The sequence below is a fragment of the Corylus avellana genome, chromosome ca9 (genome assembly GCF_901000735.1).
Source record: "Corylus avellana chromosome ca9, CavTom2PMs-1.0".
NCBI classification, from domain to species: Eukaryota; Viridiplantae; Streptophyta; class Magnoliopsida; order Fagales; family Betulaceae; genus Corylus; species Corylus avellana.
Window position 1 is genome coordinate 19,385,555 of NC_081549.1, and position 20,575 is coordinate 19,406,129.

General features: G+C 35.0%; 3 protein-coding genes across 3 annotated transcripts; 1 reads left to right on the forward strand and 2 right to left on the reverse strand.

The window, feature by feature from the left end:
- Positions 1-2,051: 2,051 nt before the first annotated feature.
- On the reverse strand, positions 2,052-4,009 carry LOC132161974 (probable WRKY transcription factor 49). The gene is made up of 3 exons (XM_059572204.1): positions 3,679-4,009; positions 3,462-3,605; positions 2,052-2,722 (listed from the first exon to the last, which is right to left on the reverse strand). Exons 1-3 carry the CDS (start codon positions 3,933-3,935, stop codon positions 2,257-2,259), a joined length of 867 nt encoding a protein of 288 aa, XP_059428187.1. The 5' UTR covers positions 3,936-4,009; the 3' UTR covers positions 2,052-2,256.
- A 7,576-nt stretch (positions 4,010-11,585) lies between these two features.
- LOC132161993 (laccase-17-like) lies at positions 11,586-14,933 on the forward strand. Its single transcript, XM_059572230.1, has 6 exons — positions 11,586-11,703; positions 11,824-11,975; positions 12,075-12,319; positions 12,428-12,556; positions 12,667-13,629; positions 14,649-14,933. Exons 1-6 carry the CDS (start codon positions 11,587-11,589, stop codon positions 14,777-14,779), a joined length of 1,737 nt encoding a protein of 578 aa, XP_059428213.1. The 5' UTR covers position 11,586; the 3' UTR covers positions 14,780-14,933.
- A 2,337-nt stretch (positions 14,934-17,270) lies between these two features.
- LOC132162430 (protein FAR-RED-ELONGATED HYPOCOTYL 1-LIKE-like) lies at positions 17,271-18,357 on the reverse strand (the record flags this gene model as incomplete). Its single annotated transcript, XM_059572671.1, has 2 exons — positions 17,271-17,507; positions 17,691-18,357. Coding segments are annotated over 2 exons (744 nt in total), but the record flags the coding sequence as incomplete, so codon positions are not given.
- Between the last annotated feature and the right edge of the window lie 2,218 nt (positions 18,358-20,575).

The window sequence follows — 20,575 nt, forward strand, 5'->3', positions numbered from 1 at the left end:
ACTTCCCAAAAGTATCAGAGCATTATTAGCAGTCTCACCAAAATAACTAAGAGTACATTTTTCTTTATTTTAACTACTCATTTTTTTAGAACACCTCTAACAGTCTCACTATTTTAATAATCAACTTTCGCTATTTTATTTAAATATTTTTTTTCAAAGATTTATTATTTTTTTTTTTTCTAACTATTAAAGGATGAGAGAGAAACGAAAAACAAAAAGGAAGATAAAGAAATTATTATTTTTATTCAATAGGTGAGTAAACAATACTCACTATTAAATAGTGAGTACTGTTAACTCACAATTTTTTCTAAAATTGTGAGACTGAAAAGGACAGTTTTTAGCCTCTTTTACCAAATTGTCTCACTAAAATAACCAAAAAATGGTTTTGATGAGGCTACAAATAGGTGCTCTTATACATTAAATTCTATAAATATTTATCTACTTCATTTAAATATTATTGTTATTGTTGGAAGGTATTCTCATGAAAATATATTCTTAAAATCAAAAGAGCCTTAGAGCATCCACAATAAATAAAAACAAACCATCCTTCAAAAGTACATTCTATTGCACAGATGATAGATATTAAAAATTATGGCACAAAACAAAAACACAAAAAACGCTATGTTCCCTCTGCTCAAACCCTCCATAGTCTCCCTCCAACGGCTAAACGTCGTTAGCTCGGTATCCATCGAATCACCACGCACCTGCGAGTAGATCTTACTCATGGGCGCGTGTATTGCACACACCAGCGCATGACGCCTCTGTTTCTCTGCTTCACCACCTTCAACAGCTGCCATAGGTCTCATGAAGCCATCTTTCATCTCTTGATGTCCCTTGTCAGCGCGTGGTCATCAAGTGCTGGTGATGACCATGTGCTGGTGAGTGGCTTACACATGCTGACCTTCAATCGTGTACCTACTGCCTCTCCTAGCCTTGACTTTGACTGATACTACTGTTTTTAATTTTGTTCGTTTTTATGTTCTATTGTAGTTTTAGGGCTTTAGATGCCCTTTCTACCTTTCTTAGTGCTCCCTCGATCTGGTTGCAAATCATTATGCGATGTCATCTAGACTCCGTGCTGGTTTTCCTTTTAATTAGCTTTGATTCGACTTTCATCAAAGTTTTCCATGCTGCACTAGCTCTCTTTTGCTACTGCAATTGTATATTTCTTGTGTGCACTATCTCTGGTGCACTTTGTCAAACCATCTTAATTGGTGGCCAAGTTTCTTGGTCTTTGTGACAAGAAAATATAAGGCCACATCATTTATTTGATATATTCCCTTTTAATTTTTATTTACTCATTTTGATGGGGTCGTTTTGGGGCTTATTGTTGAGTTGTCCAACCCTTTATTGTTTATTGTAATCCTTTGTTATATATTGTAATCCTTTGTTATATATATATATATATTATGGCAAGAATGAATGATAGTATTGGTACCCAAATTGATCATGTAATAGATAAAAACGAAACTAATATGGATATCTGCCACATTTTTTCTTTTATTATACCCATTTTCCGCAAAAGGCAAGTAACAATTAATGTTTTGCTACTCAATGTGTATGCAAAACAATTTTCAAACATTTGGGTTGTGTGACTACATGATTTAATCGGTGCAAATTTTGATATAATACGTATAGTGTTGGAATATCATTTGATTTAAAATCTTAAACAAAGAAAAATGTTTAAGATACTAATACTTTTATTATAAGTTTCTTACAAACTCGTGAGATGCTTCATATTTATAAAAAGTAAGTACTACATAAACCGTCACATGACAGTCCACATTTTAGTGACTAACATGGTAAGTACCATATATGTAGATTGTTGTCAATTTATAAAAAAACTTGTAATAAAAATTGTAATATATATTCCCTAATCAATGAATTTGATTTATTTTGACTAAACTTTTTACCAACAACTTTCTTTCTTCTTCTTTTAGGTCAACAACTTGTGAGTTTGAATGGGTTTGTTTTAACTAAACTTTTTACCAACCCTTTACAAAGAACAAACTGAGATAAATAACTAAGCTTTACTAAATAGTGCTTGGGATTTTTCTGAAACAAGAGTCAAAGACCCTCTAAATTTTACAAGTTGCTCAAAGATAAAAATAAACTGAATATAAATTAAAAGATTAATTGTCCCTTGCTTTATACTAAACCACTTTGAAATCTATATTTGATCTTAACATACTATCACGCTTTTAGACCGAATTATTCAATCCCGATCATCCTAAGAAAACCATGAAGGTTTTATTGCTAGATGCCTATGTCAAAACACGTGGCAGAATAACTAGTACACCATGACAAAGAAGAAGGTGAAGTAGGAGGCGAGCGGTAAGATGAACAAGAAGAGGAGTTTGAGAATGTGTTGTTGGGAGGGTTTCTGATCATCAAAGGCACCACATCTTCAAGCAACCCTTGTGAGCCCATAATTCCTTCTCGATATTCAGGTGGGCTTAATGCTGGCCCGGTAGTAAGATTTGTTGGGCTCTCTTGGGCTTCTTGAGTTTGTTGAAAATCATCGGCTTGGGCCTCTGAGATAGTCTTCTTGGGCTTCTTGATTGCTGGATCCACATACTGGTTTTGGTCGTGTGAAAAGTATGGGTAAGCATAGTGTAGGTGGAGACCTTCATAGGTGATGATAAGTGTCTCTGGGTCCTCACTCGACCTTTCCACCTGCTTCTTTGCACTGCACCTTGGGTTTGTACACCTGTAATAGCTCCTGTTTCCCATCAAAATCACAAATAAATATAAGATTAAACTACGTGGAAAATTTAATAGAATTTTTTTTCAATCCAATTTATCATTAATATATATCCTTTCTTAAGGTTCTAGAGGTCTGCTTTCGTGGAGCACTAATGAAAATGGCTGCCATATTTGGAGAAGAACTAAAACTTGGATATACATCTCTATTATAATCTACCACCACTGAGCTATTTCATTTATTGGACGTGCCAAAAAGAAAAAGGAGTCGCATTAATTTTCTATGAAAAAGACAGCAAAGAATTAGTATTTAGTAACCCTCTGTACAAGCCAATTCAAATTAATTATTATTGCAGAAGAATTTCTAAAGCATTACACGAAAAAGTACTGTTCGATATTACATCACATGTTTTTCATGGTAGAAGCAGAATTATATATGCCATAATGTCCATTTGCAGAACTCAGAAAACATATGCAGATATATTGGGCCTTGTCGGCCATGGTGTTCCACCATTTCTCAAAAAAATGGTCACCCGAGACCAAGTTCATCACAATAATTATTTAGTAGATCGGTATACAATTGTTATTAATAAAAGCTTGTAAATTTTCATTACTACGTCATTTCAGTTGCATAATAATTGTATAACGGTCAATGTTATTGTGTCAAGCTCTGTGGCTTGATCGTGAAATTTAAGAAGATTGAAAACTGAGAAGGATGTGATAAATGGAAAGGAAAAAAGGTACAGAAAAAAGATTACCGGGGATTTGGACTGTTCTTAATGGACTTCTGGCCATACTTCCTCCATTTATATCCATCATCAGCCATCACATTGCCAAAGCTCTTGATTTTCAGAGTGTACTTATGCTCAACCTTATTTAAACCTCTTTCTAATATAGAAATTCTGCAAAAACAGATTATATTTTTTAGTATCATGATTAATTAACATGATTAATTAATTAACAAGGTTTCCAAACCTGCTGGCTTGTGAAAGTTCTTGGAGTTGGTCGTTCTTCCGGGGAGTCACCGACAATGCGGACTCAATATCTCCAATCGTAGGGCTGGAATAGACGGTGGAGATGAGCCGGTTAATGGCCTCTTCATTCAAACCACTTGTCTTGTCCGGTTCAGTGGTCTTCTCCGGCAACACAAAGAAAGGAGAGTGATTGTCCAGAAGCTCTCTCACCAGCTCGTCTTCCGACCCATCTGACCAAGCAGCCATTAATTCCTCCATTGAAGATGAAAAAGGAGAAAGATCATAAATCTAAGAGAAGCGCTTTGAAACAAAGAGGAAGATGATGATGAGTGGAGCAGATGAAGAGGAAGTTGTGATGTCAACGTGTTTGCCTCTTGACTTTTAAAGTAAAAAGAGTTGCTGTTTTGCAAATTTGTATGTATTCGACTTTGACTTCTCCCCAAGAGTTTCATCCGTGTCAAACGGTGACATATCTTCGATCTGTAAACTCTACATTAAATTCAAAGCATCTTTTATTTTGTAGTCTTGGATTTTGATGCTGAATTAATATTGTAGACACATATATTGTCACTTGTTTTTAACAGTAGTTATCTCTTATAACCTTGTCGCATTCTCTGTATTTTCATTTAGTGTGTCTTTGTCTTGTTATATTGTTGTGATGGTATAGATGCATTAAGGTGGACCAAAGCTACCTGACCCATCACAAGAGTTCAACCAAAGCAAAGGTCAACCACTAAAGAAATAATAAAATAATTCCTTTTCATATTATTTTTTGATTCTTCTCACGGGTATCAATCCATGCCTTTGCATTATTATTTACTAGATGAGAAGTGTTTTTTTATACAAGTGTTGAATCTTGTAAACAACCTCTTGACATTCATTCTATTATTATTATTATTATTATCAAATTTAGTACGTGTATTAATATTTAATAATTCAAACTATAATAAGTTGTAAAAACTAGAGCTATATTATAAATTTAGTGAGAGTGTTTAACATATATAGAAAAAGAAAATGGGGGCTTAGGACTTTGTGGCAGGTAGATGATTGCAATGCTATAGTTAAATTTAGTGACTCCCTGATAGAGTAATTATGAAAAGAGTTAGATTCTTAATAATCCCATCAATTAACCAAAGGGAACTTGATGCAATCTTTTTCAACAATAGTGGAAGAAGATAATTACTTTCTCTCTCTCTTCTTGATAAAGCAAAATTACTGCCATCTTGATGCAATGCATGAAATGAAGGGTTAGGAATATCTGCTGTTGATCAGATTGTACGTATGATGGTATCAGAAACCTCTCCAAGACCAACCCAAAATATGGCATCCAAGAGAAACTAATGGAGTCCAGCTTATGAGCATATCAGTCCCATTAAAATGGTTGTATCGTGTGATTCGAATGTCGGTTGAAGTCAATATTCGCAGCATTGGAAAGCTTAGGCTACAACTTCAAAGTTCAGTCGACCAGTACTAATTTTTGATATTTGGTCGATAACTTGATCGAAGTTCGACTAATCAAGATTGTTCCAAAAGGGGTTTTACAATGCAATGTTCTACCTCATTTCAAACGAGACGTAATCTCGTATGCTTTAATTGGCAAGATAAACATGGATTAAATCGCATCCCAGAAGTCCTACTTTTTTTTCTGTAAATAGAATTAGAATTTGCAAGTATTATTCATTAAATATATATCCTTGACAACACTGCACTAACCACCAACCCAGTTGATTGAAAAAGATTATAATTAGCCTATCACAACCAAAAATCTACCCTTAATTAGCTCTTAATTATGCAACCACCCCGACCATTTAGAATTCTATCTTCAACACGCACAAGATCGACGATGATCATCCGGGTGGTTGCTTCGAAGTGAGGGCAATTCCTAATTAGCTTCTGTCGTATGTCGCTTTGACTTTGTGAATCCTAGAAAAACACCGCACAGCAAGCGACCCTACTACGTAAGGATAGGTCGGGTTGACTGTCAGAGTGGGCTTAGGTTAGCTGCTGTGAGCGCCAAGTTGATGGCTCAGAATCTTGGGATTTTTGTTATTCAAAAGGGTGGAGTCCATACGTTCGTGATCTGAATCATAGACACCTTGTCGCATTCTCTGTATTTTCATTTAGTGTGGTTTTTGTCTTGTTATATTGTTTTGATGGTATAGATGCATTAAGGTGGACCAATGCTACCTGACCCATCACAAGAGTTCAACCAAGCCAAAGGTCAACCACTAAAGAGTTAATAAAATAGTTCCATCAGATTATTAATTTTTTTTTTTTTTGATTGTTCTCACGGGTATAGAAAAAAGTCAACCCCATTCCATGTGGGTGACACGTGGGCAACGAGGTCCCACTCGTGTCTAGGATCACGTGTGGATGGAGCGGCTTTAGTTGTCTATGTCCTAGCGCCAAGCCTTGTACACGAGAAGTGACGGTGTAACGAATCTAGTCTTTCGCCAAAACAAAAGAGGGCAAGGCCGAGTGAGCCAGAGCCATCTTCAACTAATTTCGTCTTTTGGTATCTTTGAAAATACACTACAAATTAAATTATTTCTCTTTCTTTCTAAAGAAATGTTAAAAGTCGTCGGTCCCTATCTCCATATAGGACCGTCTATCTATGCATCGGTGATTGTCATGCATAAAGAAACAACATTTGAGCAAAATATGTAGAGTTTCACAAGAACCTTGATGCATTTTTATAATTTGAATAATATTATTTAATAATACAGTCGGGATGATGTGATATTAAAAATTAATTTTTAAATCAATAAAAACTGATTTTCATTATCTTAATAATTATGTGACTATCATATACAAATTTGTGATATTAAAAATTAATTTTTAAATCAATAAAAACTGATTTTCATTATCTTAATAATTATGTGACTATCATATACAAATTATGCTAAAAAGCATTTCTCCTAATTACATTTCTCGTTGTAGATGCTAATAAAAGTTTTCAAGTTTTTCAATTTTCATCACCTTTTCATTTTTTTAGTTTAGATTGCGGGTCAATGACCTCTTGACCGTGTAAGAAGTGTTGTGATGTCCAATTGGCCACGTTCCCATCATGGGTAAATGAATAGGATCTTAATTGAGATCAATCATTGCCGATACCTAGCCCTTTTCTTTTTCATATCAAGATTTTTTTTTTTAAAAAAAAATATTTAAAAAGCTAGAATTGTTTTGAAACATTATCTAAAAGAGGGAGAGAAATGGGATATTATACATTTCTATTCCACCCATATTTTACTGAAATAATGTGGTAGTACTTATTAGTTTTTGATTTTTTTAATTTTATATTTACAATAATTAATTTAAGAGTTGCTGATGCGTACTATCACATTATCCCAGTGAGATGAGAGTAAAATAAAAATATAGTATATAGAATTATTTTAAGAGTAGTGTTATATAGAATTACTTTTTCTTTTTCTTTTTTTTTTCCTTTTTAACCATGGTTAATCTAAAAGTGAATTGACAATACCATATTAGCGTAATTAAATAATAATGTGGTATATAATATTGCTCTATGTAAAAGGGTTGAATACCCTCTTAACATATTTAGCCAAAATGGTACAAGTCAAAGAGGATTAACATCCTTTTTTAATTGATCTAATTGCGCTCATCTCTTAAACTAGTTTGCTAAGCTTTGTCAATTCGATAAATGAGATGAACATGTTTATGGTGCAACATGACCATTCCATTCACAATTACATTGATGAGCCTATTTAGCAAAGGTTTCTTCTCATTTCTCATAAAAAAAATTCAACTTTATTTTCACTTTTTTCTTAAAAAAAATGTAAAACCACTTTCTACTGTATATTACATCAATCAATTTCTTCATTTATTCCTTTCTTGAAATGTTTTGCTAAACACACCCCGAGGATCAAAGAAGCAAAGCTGGGCTCATTTGGTAAAATCCAAGTCCAATAAACTTTCATACTCCATGGGTCCTCTTATTGCAATCTAGCCCAAAAACTTGGGCCCAAAGGCTTTGATTTTTGCATGGGCTTTATATCAGTTGAAGACTAGGCCCGCAAATGTCTGTCTGCCAGACGAAATGCAGATTCAAACCAAACAGTTTCCCGCGCAAACACGGTGTCAAGTTGGCGCCGCCCTATTTGAAAAACGATTAAAACGCGGTTCAACGTGGGCCACGTGTAAGAACACATATAGGTTTAGTGCCCTGTTTGCAAACGAACACGTCGGTGACACCCCCACTCATGCTTAGCTGTCATCTATCTCCACCGCACGATCAAACCGACTCAGCTTCCTCCAATTTTCCTTTTTCTCTCTCTCTGCCAACCGCCTTCGGAGCCACGATTCGAATTTCAAATATTTTCAAAACTTTATTTGTATATATATTGCTGCTCTTCTCTATATTCCTATTTTCCAGTCAGAAATATTCGCCGTAACAATCTCTCCAAAGGGCTGATACCTTGATCGGACGGCTGAGAATGGAGGTGGACGAGAGATCTGAGGACGGGTGCACGACGCCGAAACGGAGGGACTGCCAGATCCCTGCGATCTCCGTTTGCCCGCCGCCGCCGAAGAAAAAAGCGGTTAGTGGAAGGATACGGGACCCACCGAAGAACGGGTATTTTCAACCGCCTGATCTTGACGCTCTGTTCACTGTGTTTGCTTCCTAGGAGACAAGTCTGGGATTAGCGGAAGAGTGTATTTGATTACGTATATACATGTAGCGTTTGTTAGGACATGAAATTCCTTGTTTTGTTGCAAATCGTAGCAAATTGTTTTCTCAGATTGTTTCACTAAATGATTAATTCGTTTCTTTTCCATGGTAAATGCTATGCGATTTTATGTTTTCCTATATATATTCCCCAATAAATTATGCAATTCCTTCCTTTGTTTGCTGCGACTTTGTGAGTTTTGAGCCTTTTTTTTTTTTTTTGTGTGTGTGTGGTTGTGTGAGTGGGAGAGTTTTTTGTAAGGGAAACTGATGGTGACTCAACGTGTTGGTTGCTTGATATGGTAATTTCCATTAAAATAAGGTAGCAGGAATGTATGTGTATCATGAGTGCATGGAACCTGAGTGGAATTAGCTTGCACGCACTTAAAAAGTTCCTGATTTATCAAATATATTATTCTTATTGGCGACAGCTTGGGAGTCAAGGACTTTTTATTTTGACCAAAACGACACGCCATTTGTTTTTGCTAGTCGTTGGGAAAGGGAAAGGGAAAGGGAGGGGACGGCCTGGATTGAGATATCCTTCAATTTGCAGGGGTTGCGTCATAAAAAGGCTGAGATTGGGCTGAAATGTCTTCAAAAGGGTTGGCGGACATTTGGGGGCGGTTGATGACTCGCCACTCCAAAAACATGTTAGTATAATTGTGTTGAGGTAGTCAAAACATCCTCAAAGGATTGGCCAACCACCTTTTTACCTTGACGAAATAGCCGGGTCATCTTCAAAACAAGTTGAAAGTGGTCGAACCATCTCAAAACAAGCATTCGAGAGCGGTTCAAGAGGATCACTTTGTTTTGGCTCTTGCTAATACGGCAAGAGTCAAATTGAGCAAATAACAAGTCTATGAAATTGTTAAAAATTACAAAAGCATCTCAATCCAAGACTGCATAGAGGAATTATTTGAGTTTACCAACTTGGCAATTAAAGAACTAGATGAAGGATTGCATGTGAAGGACATGATCTATTACAAATTCTTGCTGAATTGAAATTGTGTGGTCGTTGTGTATTGTTGTTTTGTCACCTGTACTGAATTCCTCATTTGGGCCACATACATGAATAAAATATAATGCAGCCTATTGTATAGATGATTGGGCTAAGCCCAGAATACCATCCTTTTCACCCTAGTTGGGAAATCTAGGCACACTGTTGCTTTGTTACCTACAAAGCTATAACTGTTGCGTATTTTCTAAAAGAGATATCGTCATGTCACTAGAATTGTTGTTACTCGGATTTTACTCTTCAATATACTTTTTTCCCTTTCTATATCTTTGTCTTTTTCTTGGGTCCTCTGGTTTCCTAATAAGTCAAAATTTGATCAATTAACTTGACGCAATCCCAAAGCATAATTAGGTGCACTTGAGCTTTACTAATCACAAACTCTTTCATTGCACGGGTCCATCTTAATTTTTATATCCTACGGTCTTCTGATCACCAAATTTGACAAGCTTTGACCAATCAATTCACGCATTCCCCAAGCATTAGGTGGACATTAGCTTTTCCGATCACATGCTTTTTCATTGCATGGGTCTACAGGATGACATCTCAACCCTTGGCTGTGCCCTTTATGAGCGGCAGATATATGTCATTTTCGTCAAGTGCCAAGATCGGGTGGTCCATCAATCTCTTCCAACGAGTTGGCACTTGGCACGAATGTATTTGACCACCTCGACCAACACATCCAACGGCTGTCTTTTAGTTTCGTCGACTGCTATTTTCAAGCTTGGATTCAATTTTCTAGTACTTGAGACGTACCCGGACGGCGGATTTCCCCCGTGAATCCTTTTAATTCCTTTTCATTATTGCTGAGCTCTCTTTAAAAAGCCATCTTAAAATTACCGTTTATGGAGGACCATTCTGTGTACTTATTTTTATTTGGTAAACTTTGGAGCCGTGCAAAGCATTTCTTGACTTCGCTCGCTCGTTGACTCCAAAAAATTATTTTTATCCAAGAAAATTTGAATCTTAGACCTGATGGGTAAAGAAATTCGTGAGCATAACTCGTTTCATAAAATCGGTTCAATAAGAAAGAGTTGTTCACTCCTTATAAACATGCCAAAATCTTGTTCATAATCAATGTGAGATTATTCCCCAACATCCTCCCTTACTTGCAGGCCAATATTTTTCATGGTCCTTGTTATGAGATAAGTAATGTGGATCTCATTCGTCCTGTGGTAGACTCTGATACTATAAAAAAATTTATAAGTCTAACTCATCTGATAAAATCGGCTCTATAAAAAAGAGTTGAATAATGAGAATACCACCAGAAGCTCTTATTACTTGAGGCAATCCTTAGAAATCACCATAGGTCTTTGCATCAACACAAATTGAAGTGACGAACGATGGCGACGAGCCTAAAATATAATATATGTTTTGCTTTGGTGAAACTCTTATCATATGGTGTAATAGAATCTATTCCTTAGTTTCAAAATATAATATATGTTTTGCTTTGGTGAAACTCTTATCATATGGTGTAATAGAATCTATTCCTTAGTTTCCAAGGTACCACAGTTGTTCATAGGCCCATGGATTTAAAACGAAGGGAAGTAGGAAATACTCATAGCTTGGGAATTGAATACGGTGCAACTACCCAGCTCCTTTAATAAGCTACAATCTCATAATTAATTATACAGAAGTACTAATTAAAAATTAACTACTATATATATCGCCTGTAAACTTTTTTTTTTTTTTTTTTTTTTTTTCCAATTCTGGTGTTGTTGGGCATCTTTTATTTATTTTTTTCTGGGCTTGTATCAATTTTGCATTGTAGGTAAAGAAGATAACTAGGTGTGACTAACTCTTTCTCCAACAATTAGACACCTAGAATGACAGTAATGATTGTACACTAGTACTAGATTAATTGACTTTTTAACTACATAATCAAGATAATTTCTTTGTTGTTAATTTTCTAATTACGTTTATAAGTTCAGCCAATGAGGAAAAGGTCATTGTGGTAATCAAATTTATTGTAGAATAATCAGGAAAATTAAATTTTACTTCATCAACACTCTAAAATTCAGCTTGACCAACACCTATATTTACCGGAGAGAAGGTAAGGTCCATGACAATAGCATGAAGCACCCCCCCATGAAAACTCCATCTCCTACTGTCGCCACCTAATTTCTCTATATAATAATAACCCTCACAGCCTATCTCCAACACAGTACCCTTACAAGAGAGAAAGAGAGAGAGAGAGAGAGAGAGAGAACATGAGTTCCTCCAATGCTCCTTCGTTTGCTTCAATGGCTGCTCTGCTACTTGGTTTCTGTGTGTTATCGTCATTTCCAGAATTTGCTATGGGGATAACGAGGCACTACACATTCAATGTACATTACTATAATTTAAGCTGGAACGTACATTTTGATTTTACTTTCTTTCTAATTAAATTAAATTTTCTTTTTTTCGTTAATCTGGGTTTGTAATTACTTTTCCTTCAATATTTTAAGATCAACAACCTCACCGTTACGAGGCTGTGCCATACAAGGAGCATTCTGAGTGTCAACGGACAGTTTCCGGGGCCTCCGTTGGTGGCCAGGGAAGGCGATCGAGTTATTGTTAAGGTCGTTAATCATGTTACAAACAATGTCACAATTCATTGGTACGTCGGTCCATATATATATAACACATGAATTAATTATGTATATATATAGTAATTAATGTCTAATGTGTTTATTTTGTATGAGATTATGTAATGCAGGCATGGAGTTCGGCAGCTTAGAAGTGGGTGGGCTGATGGGCCAGCTTACGTTACGCAGTGTCCTATACAAACCGGCCAATCGTTCAACTACAACTTCACTGTCACTGGGCAAAGAGGAACTCTCTTATGGCATGCTCACATCTCGTGGCTGAGATCCTCCATTTATGGACCCATCATCATCCTCCCAAGGCGCAATGAATCTTACCCTTTTCAGAAACCCTACGCGGAAAAGACAATCATTTTTGGTAATTTAAATTAACCAGCTCATGCATGTGATCATTTTTGGTAATTAATTAATTAATTAACAAGTTGTTCATTTTTTTTTTTTTTTGCGTGGTTTTGGGATTACACAGGAGAGTGGTTTAACGTAGATCCAGAGGCTGTGATTGCCCAGGCTCTTCAAACAGGATCAGGGCCCAACGTTTCTGATGCTTACACCATCAATGGCCTTCCGGGGCCATTGTACAACTGCTCTACTAAAGGTGTGTAACTAACTATTAAATATTGTTTGAGAGTTTTTTTTTTTTGAAAAAAAAAATCATAAAAAAATATTATTATTATTTTTTTTGAAAGAATTTATTTTGTTTTGCAGACACATACGAGCTGAAGGTCAAGCCAGGGAAGACATATCTGCTACGCTTGATCAACGCTGCACTCAACGACGAGCTTTTCTTCAGTATCGCAGGCCACAACCTCACCATCGTTGACGCGGACGCGGTGTACGTTAAACCTTTCGAAACGGACATCCTCCTCATCACCCCAGGCCAAACCACAAACGTTCTCCTCAAAACCAAGCCCTACTACCCCAACGCCACTTTCCGCATGGCCGCCAGGCCCTACTTCACCGGCCAAGGCACCTTTGACAACTCCACCGTCGCCGGCATCCTCAAATACATCCACCCATCACATAAATCCTCCCATAAAAACCTTACTCTTGTCAAACCAACCTTCCCACCCATCAATGCCACAAACTTCGTCGCAAATTTCACCAAAAAATTCCGCAGCTTGGCCAACCCCATCTACACCGCCACCGTTCCTCAAACCGTGGGCAAGAAATTTTTCTTCGTTGTCGGGCTCGGGACTTTCCCTTGTCCTGCAAACACCACGTGTCAAGGACCCACCAACACCACAAAATTCGCCGCTTCCGTTAACAACGTGTCTTTTAATCTCCCCTCGGTGGCTTTACTCCAAGCCCACTTTTTTGGACAGTCTAACGGCGTTTACACTACTGATTTCCCGTCAACGCCACTGGTGACGTTTAACTATACCGGAACGCCGCCCAATAACACTAACGTCAGCAACGGAACCCGCGTTTTGGTGTTGCCGTACAACGCGAGCGTGGAGGTGATACTGCAGGGCACCGGCATTCTTGGTGCGGAGAGCCACCCTCTCCATCTTCACGGTTTCAATTTCTTTGTTGTCGGACAAGGTTTCGGAAACTATGATCCCAACAAGGACCCAGCTAGCTTCAATCTAGTCGACCCGGTTGAAAGGAACACGGCCGGAGTTCCGGCCGGCGGTTGGCTCGCTATTCGCTTCTTGGCTGACAACCCAGGTGTATTTCTGCGGGCAGACTTGAAATTTTTTAGCTTTATTTCTACACTTTATTAAATTATTATTATTATTATTATTATTATTATTTTTGTGAATATAGAGATACATACAACTCCGATCATATGCATCCTTAACTATACGTATGTATCTCATACTAATAAAAATTGTACAAATAACATTTTTTTTAATAATGGAATTAGCAGAATAGATAATATATAATATATATAATATCATCAATGAAGGAAAAAACTTTCGTTTTTCTATTTTTGGTGGTGTACCGAAAGTTGTCTTTTTTTTTTTTTTTTTTTTTTTAACACATAAAAATGTGTATCTATTTAAAAAAATTAACGTTAGAAATTATATTTTTATCTTATAATAATTTAATATTTTTTTTTTTTTAATAAATGGATCACTTGCATTTCATTAATACTCCATGAAAAAGAGCAATTTGCTCTTCCAAAATAATATCAGAGATACAATTTGGGGTTGATGTGATTGTCATAACTAATTTTTGATATTTTTTAATAAATGCTGATATAAGAAATGATTCGGACTGCTACATTAATATTGTGGGATAAAAATATAATTTTTAATATTATTTATTGAAAAAACCCTATTACATGATGTTTAAGTTAATATATAAAAATGCTAGATATTATAATTTTATTTGATATTTATTCAAAGATGGACACTCCCATCTAACATATATTAATTAATTTGTGTCTTTGCTGAGCAAGAACATTCGGGTTAGTTTCTTTTTTACTATGAAATAGACTCTTTTCAAAAAACATTAATTAATTTGAAATTATACGCCAACATTATTTAACTATTGTAAAATAAAAATATAGTAGTACTATTACTTAGAGAAAACTAAAAGAATGGATATTAACTTATTTACCTGAAGAATATAATAAGAGGAGAAACGACATTTGATTTGATTCTCTTATAAACAAAAGAAACTCTATTATAGATTGTAATGCTCATTAATTAGTTTTTTTTTTTTTCTTGACGTGTCAACAGGGGTGTGGTTTATGCATTGCCATCTAGATGTCCACACGAGCTGGGGGCTAAAGATGGCGTGGATTGTATTGGATGGGCCAGGGCCGAATCAGAAGTTACCACCGCCACCGTCCGATCTCCCACAGTGCTAACTGGACCGATCGTCGGTCTGGATAGGCGGATATCAATTGTATTTTTTTTTCCAGAGTGATTTTGTTTTATTGTTCAATTTTAATTAATAATTGTTCTTTGAGAAGCAAATGTTTTCCCGTTGTTTTGCTTTTGCTCTGTGTTATTTGAGTTTTATGTTCGCTTATTAATAAATGAGACAGAATTGATTCCTTTAATGTTTTTCCATTGTTTTTCACCTTTGGTTGAGCGAGAGAGAAAAGGGGCTCTCAAGAGATTGGTTCATTAATTATATCAATTAATGATCTTCTTTTATTGTCCCTTTTTAACTTAATAATGTTGATTATTCATTTATAACAAAATCCTTTCCCATTGTTTTTTCAATTTTGGTTGAGAGAGGAGGAACTCATGTGCAGCCATGGGAATGGTTAATTATATATCCCAACTAATAGATATGCAGCTTTCAATGTTAACTTCAACTACTAAAGTACCTTTAAGGGTGGTGGTTAAGTAGGCTCAAGGCAATCTCAATATGATTGGGAAAATATTAGGGTATGAGCAATAAGACTTCTCATGTTGATTAGTGTAAATTAATTATCTTATGTCTTATTAATATTATGATGAGGTTGAGTGAGGTTATCGCTCAATCGGGTCTGAGAGAGGGCTTGGAGTTTCTATCGTGTCTAACCTTTCTTGTCATAGTGTCATTGGTGCCCGCTAATATGGTCACTTATAGGGGTGAAAAGACGGTTATGGTTAGTTGTTATTGGCTAAAATTGCTAATTGTAACCGCCTACGCGGATATCGTTTATATGGTAACACGATAATATTAAATATCATACAACATATGACATCGTTTTTAGATTTTTATACAATTTTATATATATTTAAAATTTTAAACACAAAAACGACATCATTTCTTGAATTTTATATATGTATAGGTAGTCAGCGTTTAACGGTTAGCAGTTTTGAAAAAACTTAAAATCACTTAGGCGATTAATGATTTTTTTTAACTGCATTTAGAAACGATTAGCGGTTAACGGTTATTAACCGTCCGCTTTTTCACCTCTAACTAGTCGCATATTCCGAATAGAATAGTATAATTCTGATCGCTTTCGCCAGCCTTTTTGAATACCAAAGTAGCTCATAGTACAATTTCTTTTCCATCTGACAATTACTATTTGCTTGTAAATAAAGTTGATCTGGTTACGTAGTTCTGAAATTAGCGAGTTAACTACGACTTGGAGCCTGCCAATTGACATGATTGTACAGTCGAGTCATGGAAAAGATAACAAGCTTCAACGTGATCCCACAATTTTTTTTTTTTTTTTTTTTTTAATTACAATTATTTGTTTTTTCGAAATAATCCTTTCAAAATCAATTTTTTATTCCTAAAAATTTGTTCTATTTAGTTCTCCTTTGCTAAAATTCACTACAAAAAAGTTGACCATTAGCGTCGGCTTTTGGTCGACGTTAAAAGTGCCAAAGTCAATGCGTATTTGTATTCTTTATTTATTTACTAAGTATATAAAGATGATATTGAATGGATAGAAGGGAAGAGAGGATTATAGAGAGCGATAGTGACAGGATGAATTGGACGAATCCAAGGGTACATATTATTGAGTCTTCGATATTATCTCCAAATCAACATATTACAAACAAGCCAAATGGATCTTTCTTAATTTTCTTCGGTTATGCTGACTGCCTTATATACACTTGCAATCAACCTAACAACGTACCGATCTGGTACCCGGAGTCGTACCAAATTAATAATGGGTTTGAAGATTTGGTTTGGGGTTTCGCTGGAGATGGGAATGGGTTTCGCCGGAGGTTGGGGAAGATGGTGAGGATGCTTGGCTTGGTGTTTCACAGGAGATGGGGATTTTCACGACAGGTTGTATAATAAAATAAAGGCATTAAAGGAGATTGCGATTGATAAAGCACTAGTAGCGAAGATAAAAAATAAAAAATAAAAAAAAAAACCCCAAGGAATCAAGAATCTGGTAGCGGATAAAGACGTGATTCACCAGAATTTACTGTAGATCTGAAACTGATTAAGACGGTAACTTTTTTTAAATAGTCTTATAATAGCCCGAACGACTATTGTGTATGTCATAGATAATGTTTGAGTTATAAAGATTCTAAATTATATATTTAGCATTGTACGGAACATTTTGCCTCATTTAATTGTTATATCAACGAAGATATAATTCGTTAAAAAAATAAATAAATAAAACACTTGACATCTACGTAAGCTCGCATTTTTTGTTTAACTTGTGTACAGTCAATTTTACAGTAAGAACAGTGTATATCAGTTGGAAAACGTAGATGATTTATTGACCAAAAAACCATATAATATTATTTTATTAGTCTGGGCCTCCAAGAGAAAACTCATTCTTCCCCTTGAATTCCAACCCCCAAAAAATAAAAAAACACAAAACCGAATATTACTACTCACATTAATATATTCGAATAAGATTAATATCTAGTATATAGCTAGAGAAGGCAGAGGGAAAAGCTAAATAGAGCTGTCTCACATTTTCTTTTTCCGAGGATCATTGGAACGAAATGATCAGAAATAACAAGCCGTTTTACATCCTCACGTCAGTCACAAGACTCGCATACAACAGAAATCAATATATACATTTAGCTACTCATTTTTATGTCACCATTGCTACAGCATAAGCTTGGAAAAGTACTGCTCGAATTCTTGATCAATCGTTGGTTCCCTAATATTGCTTGATTGAGCATCTGCATACAAAATGGTCAAATTATTTCCCCACCCAGTAAATTGTAAAAATAAAAATCCAACAAATTACATATAAATACTAGAAAGAAGGATTTACAGGAAGATTGGATGGTCTAAAGCTTTCATGCACATTCACATCACAGATATTATTATATATATTATGCTCCTATCCAATTCTAGATTACCTTGGTTTACACTCCATCTTCCAGATGAAAGAACAAACATATTTGGGTTAACCTCATTGGAGAAGGGAATATCTTCAAGTTCCTTATCTGTATACTGTTCAATCCTGTCGTTTCCATAATCTGAGCAAGTATAATCCACTTCCTTACAGATTTCTAGGAGCTGCTCCTCAAGATTCTGGAATGCTTGTAATCCATCATTATGGGGAGGAGGATGCTCCCCAATCATCAATGCCAGCTTGTCTTTGCAGGAACCAAAAGGGTGGTGGTTATGCTTAGAACTATTGCTGTCACTATTATCAGATGAAGTGGAAGGCTTATCGAATAGATATGTTTTTGCATGCTGTAGTGGGAGATTAGCTTCATACGAAGACATCACACAGTCACAATCTCCAGCAAAATTATTGCTATCTTTCACTGATTCAGTCTCTGACTCATCACCCACTGTTGCTCCCTCTGTTTTTCCAGTTATTATGTGTGGAAATATGCTCTTCAGTTCAGGATTTTTTTCAAACACAGAGACATGTTCAGAAGCAAAGCTGCGATTCCAGCATTTGTGCTTTGGTATAGGCAAATCCAGTTGCCCTGCCTGTAATTTTCTTTTTTTGTTCAAGTCAGCGATGTTGTTCCTGAGCGCTTTATTGACATGGAAGCTGAAGTGTAATATGGAAAATGTTTATAAGGAAATAAAAAATCCCTGTGATAAAAGATAAATATTGCAATATTTATGTAAAAAATTGAAGGCAATGCACATAACATAACCACCTTTCATCTTCCTAGCTAAAGCTGCAGAGAGAAATATGAAGCTCAACTTTTCTCAGTTGTATTTATCCCCATCTTTATTTTGGGAACTACACAAAAAAAGGATGCTTGAAAAATCCAGTGTAAACAATCACCGCATATGAACCACAAAACACTGGACTATAATTAATTGTGATTTTTGTTTTTTTTAATGGACAAAGTTTTCCTCCAAACTAGGTTGGAGGAAATTCCTCCAACCTAGTCTCTAAAATTGACATGTGTCCTCAAACATGTGCTTCTCACATGTTTTTTTTAATACCCTAATTTCCACAAACTATAGTTAACTCCACCGTTAGTTTCTCTCTCTTTCACATTCTCTCTCTCTCTCTCTCTCTCTCTCTCACGTTCTCTCTCCCTCCTTCCCCTCCCAAACGAGACCAAGCTGTCTTTCCAACCCAAAAAAATCTCTCCGTCTTTACGGAAGAGTGTTTTTTTAAAAAAAGAAAAGATTTTTAAGAGGGTTGATTGGGTTTTCTTAAAAATTTAACAAAAAATAACAATTGTACTTTCTCTTTTTTTAGTCGGAAAAGATAACAAAAAATGCTCAGATTGAAGGGATCATCAAAGATTGAAACTTTTCTGGAAATTTCATAAAAAAATTTTACCATGCTCAGATTGAAGGGATCATCAAAAAATGCTCAGATTGAAGAATAATCTTTATTTGTTAAATAGATGGTTTTGAAAATTTAAGAAAAACCCAATCGCCCCTCTTAAAAATCTTTTCTTTTTTTTTTAAAAAAAACCTCTTAGCAAAGTTTCAATGAAGAGATTTTTTGGGTTGGAAAGACAGCTTGGTCTCGTGTGGGAGGGGAAGGAGAGAGAGAGGACGTGAGAGAGAGAGAGAGAACGTGAGAGAGAGAAACTGACGGTGGAGTTAACTATAGTTTGTGGAAATTAGGGTATTAAAAAAAACATGTGAAAAGCACATGTTTGATGACACATGTCAATTTTAGAGACAAGGTTGGAGGAATTTCCTCCAACCTAGTTTGGAGGAAAACTTTGTCCCAAAGATATTATCACCATATGATATCATAGACGAAAGATGGCAACTTCCCCTTGCCCTCCTCTCTCTGCATTGAATTAAATAATAATAATAATAATAATAATAAATAATAAATAATAAAAAAAGAAAAAGAAAGGAAAGATAGCAACTTGCCTTTGCTTCTATTGTTATCATATAAATAAAGAAAAAATTCCCAACCACTGAGATTGGTTGACATAAAAGATCTCCTGCATAGGGACCCATCATCTTTGCCTTTGTGCATATACGTTATTTAAAAGTGATTCACGTCAATATTTTTTTTTATAATTTTTTCATATTATTATTCAAATTTAATAGATCAACTATTAAATTTGTGAGGTCCACTATTGAATTTGTGTGGAGTCTACATAGTTTACAAATCTAATAATTAATTTATAAGATGAGATAAAAAAATGTATGAAAAAAATGATAACTTGAATCATTTCTTTAGACTATTCCTCTTAATATTGCTAAGAACATTCACATTTGGCTTAGCAAAATTTTAGCTAAATTTAGCAAAAATATTATTTTTTTCTATTTTAACTATCAACTTTTTAAAAGTACTATATTCGGCTCAGCATTTTAGCTATTCATTTTCACTATTTCATTTAAATATTCTTTATTTATTATTTCTTCAACAATCATATTTTTTAAACTTTGTCATTTCCTAACAATCATATTTTTTTAAAATTTGTCTTTTTTTAATGATCATATTTAAAAAAAAAAAAAAATTATTTTCCTAGTGGTCATATTTTTTTAAAATTTTGTATTTTTTCTAATTGTCATATTTAAGAAGAAAAAAAATGAAGCATTTAATACCAAGTTTCTTATTAACCATCATATTGTTCTAAAATAAAGCATTCAATAGCAAGTTATTAACAATAAAGGTTCTTAAATAATGTTGGAAGAGAAAGAGGAGAAGAAGAAGGCTGGTTTTTCATTTTTATAGAAGAGAGATGATAAAATAGTTTTTTATTAGAGAAGAGATAAAAGAAATCATTTTTTTATTAATATATAATATACATTGTTGAGCTACAGTGCTCAACAAACTTGAGCTGGGATACAT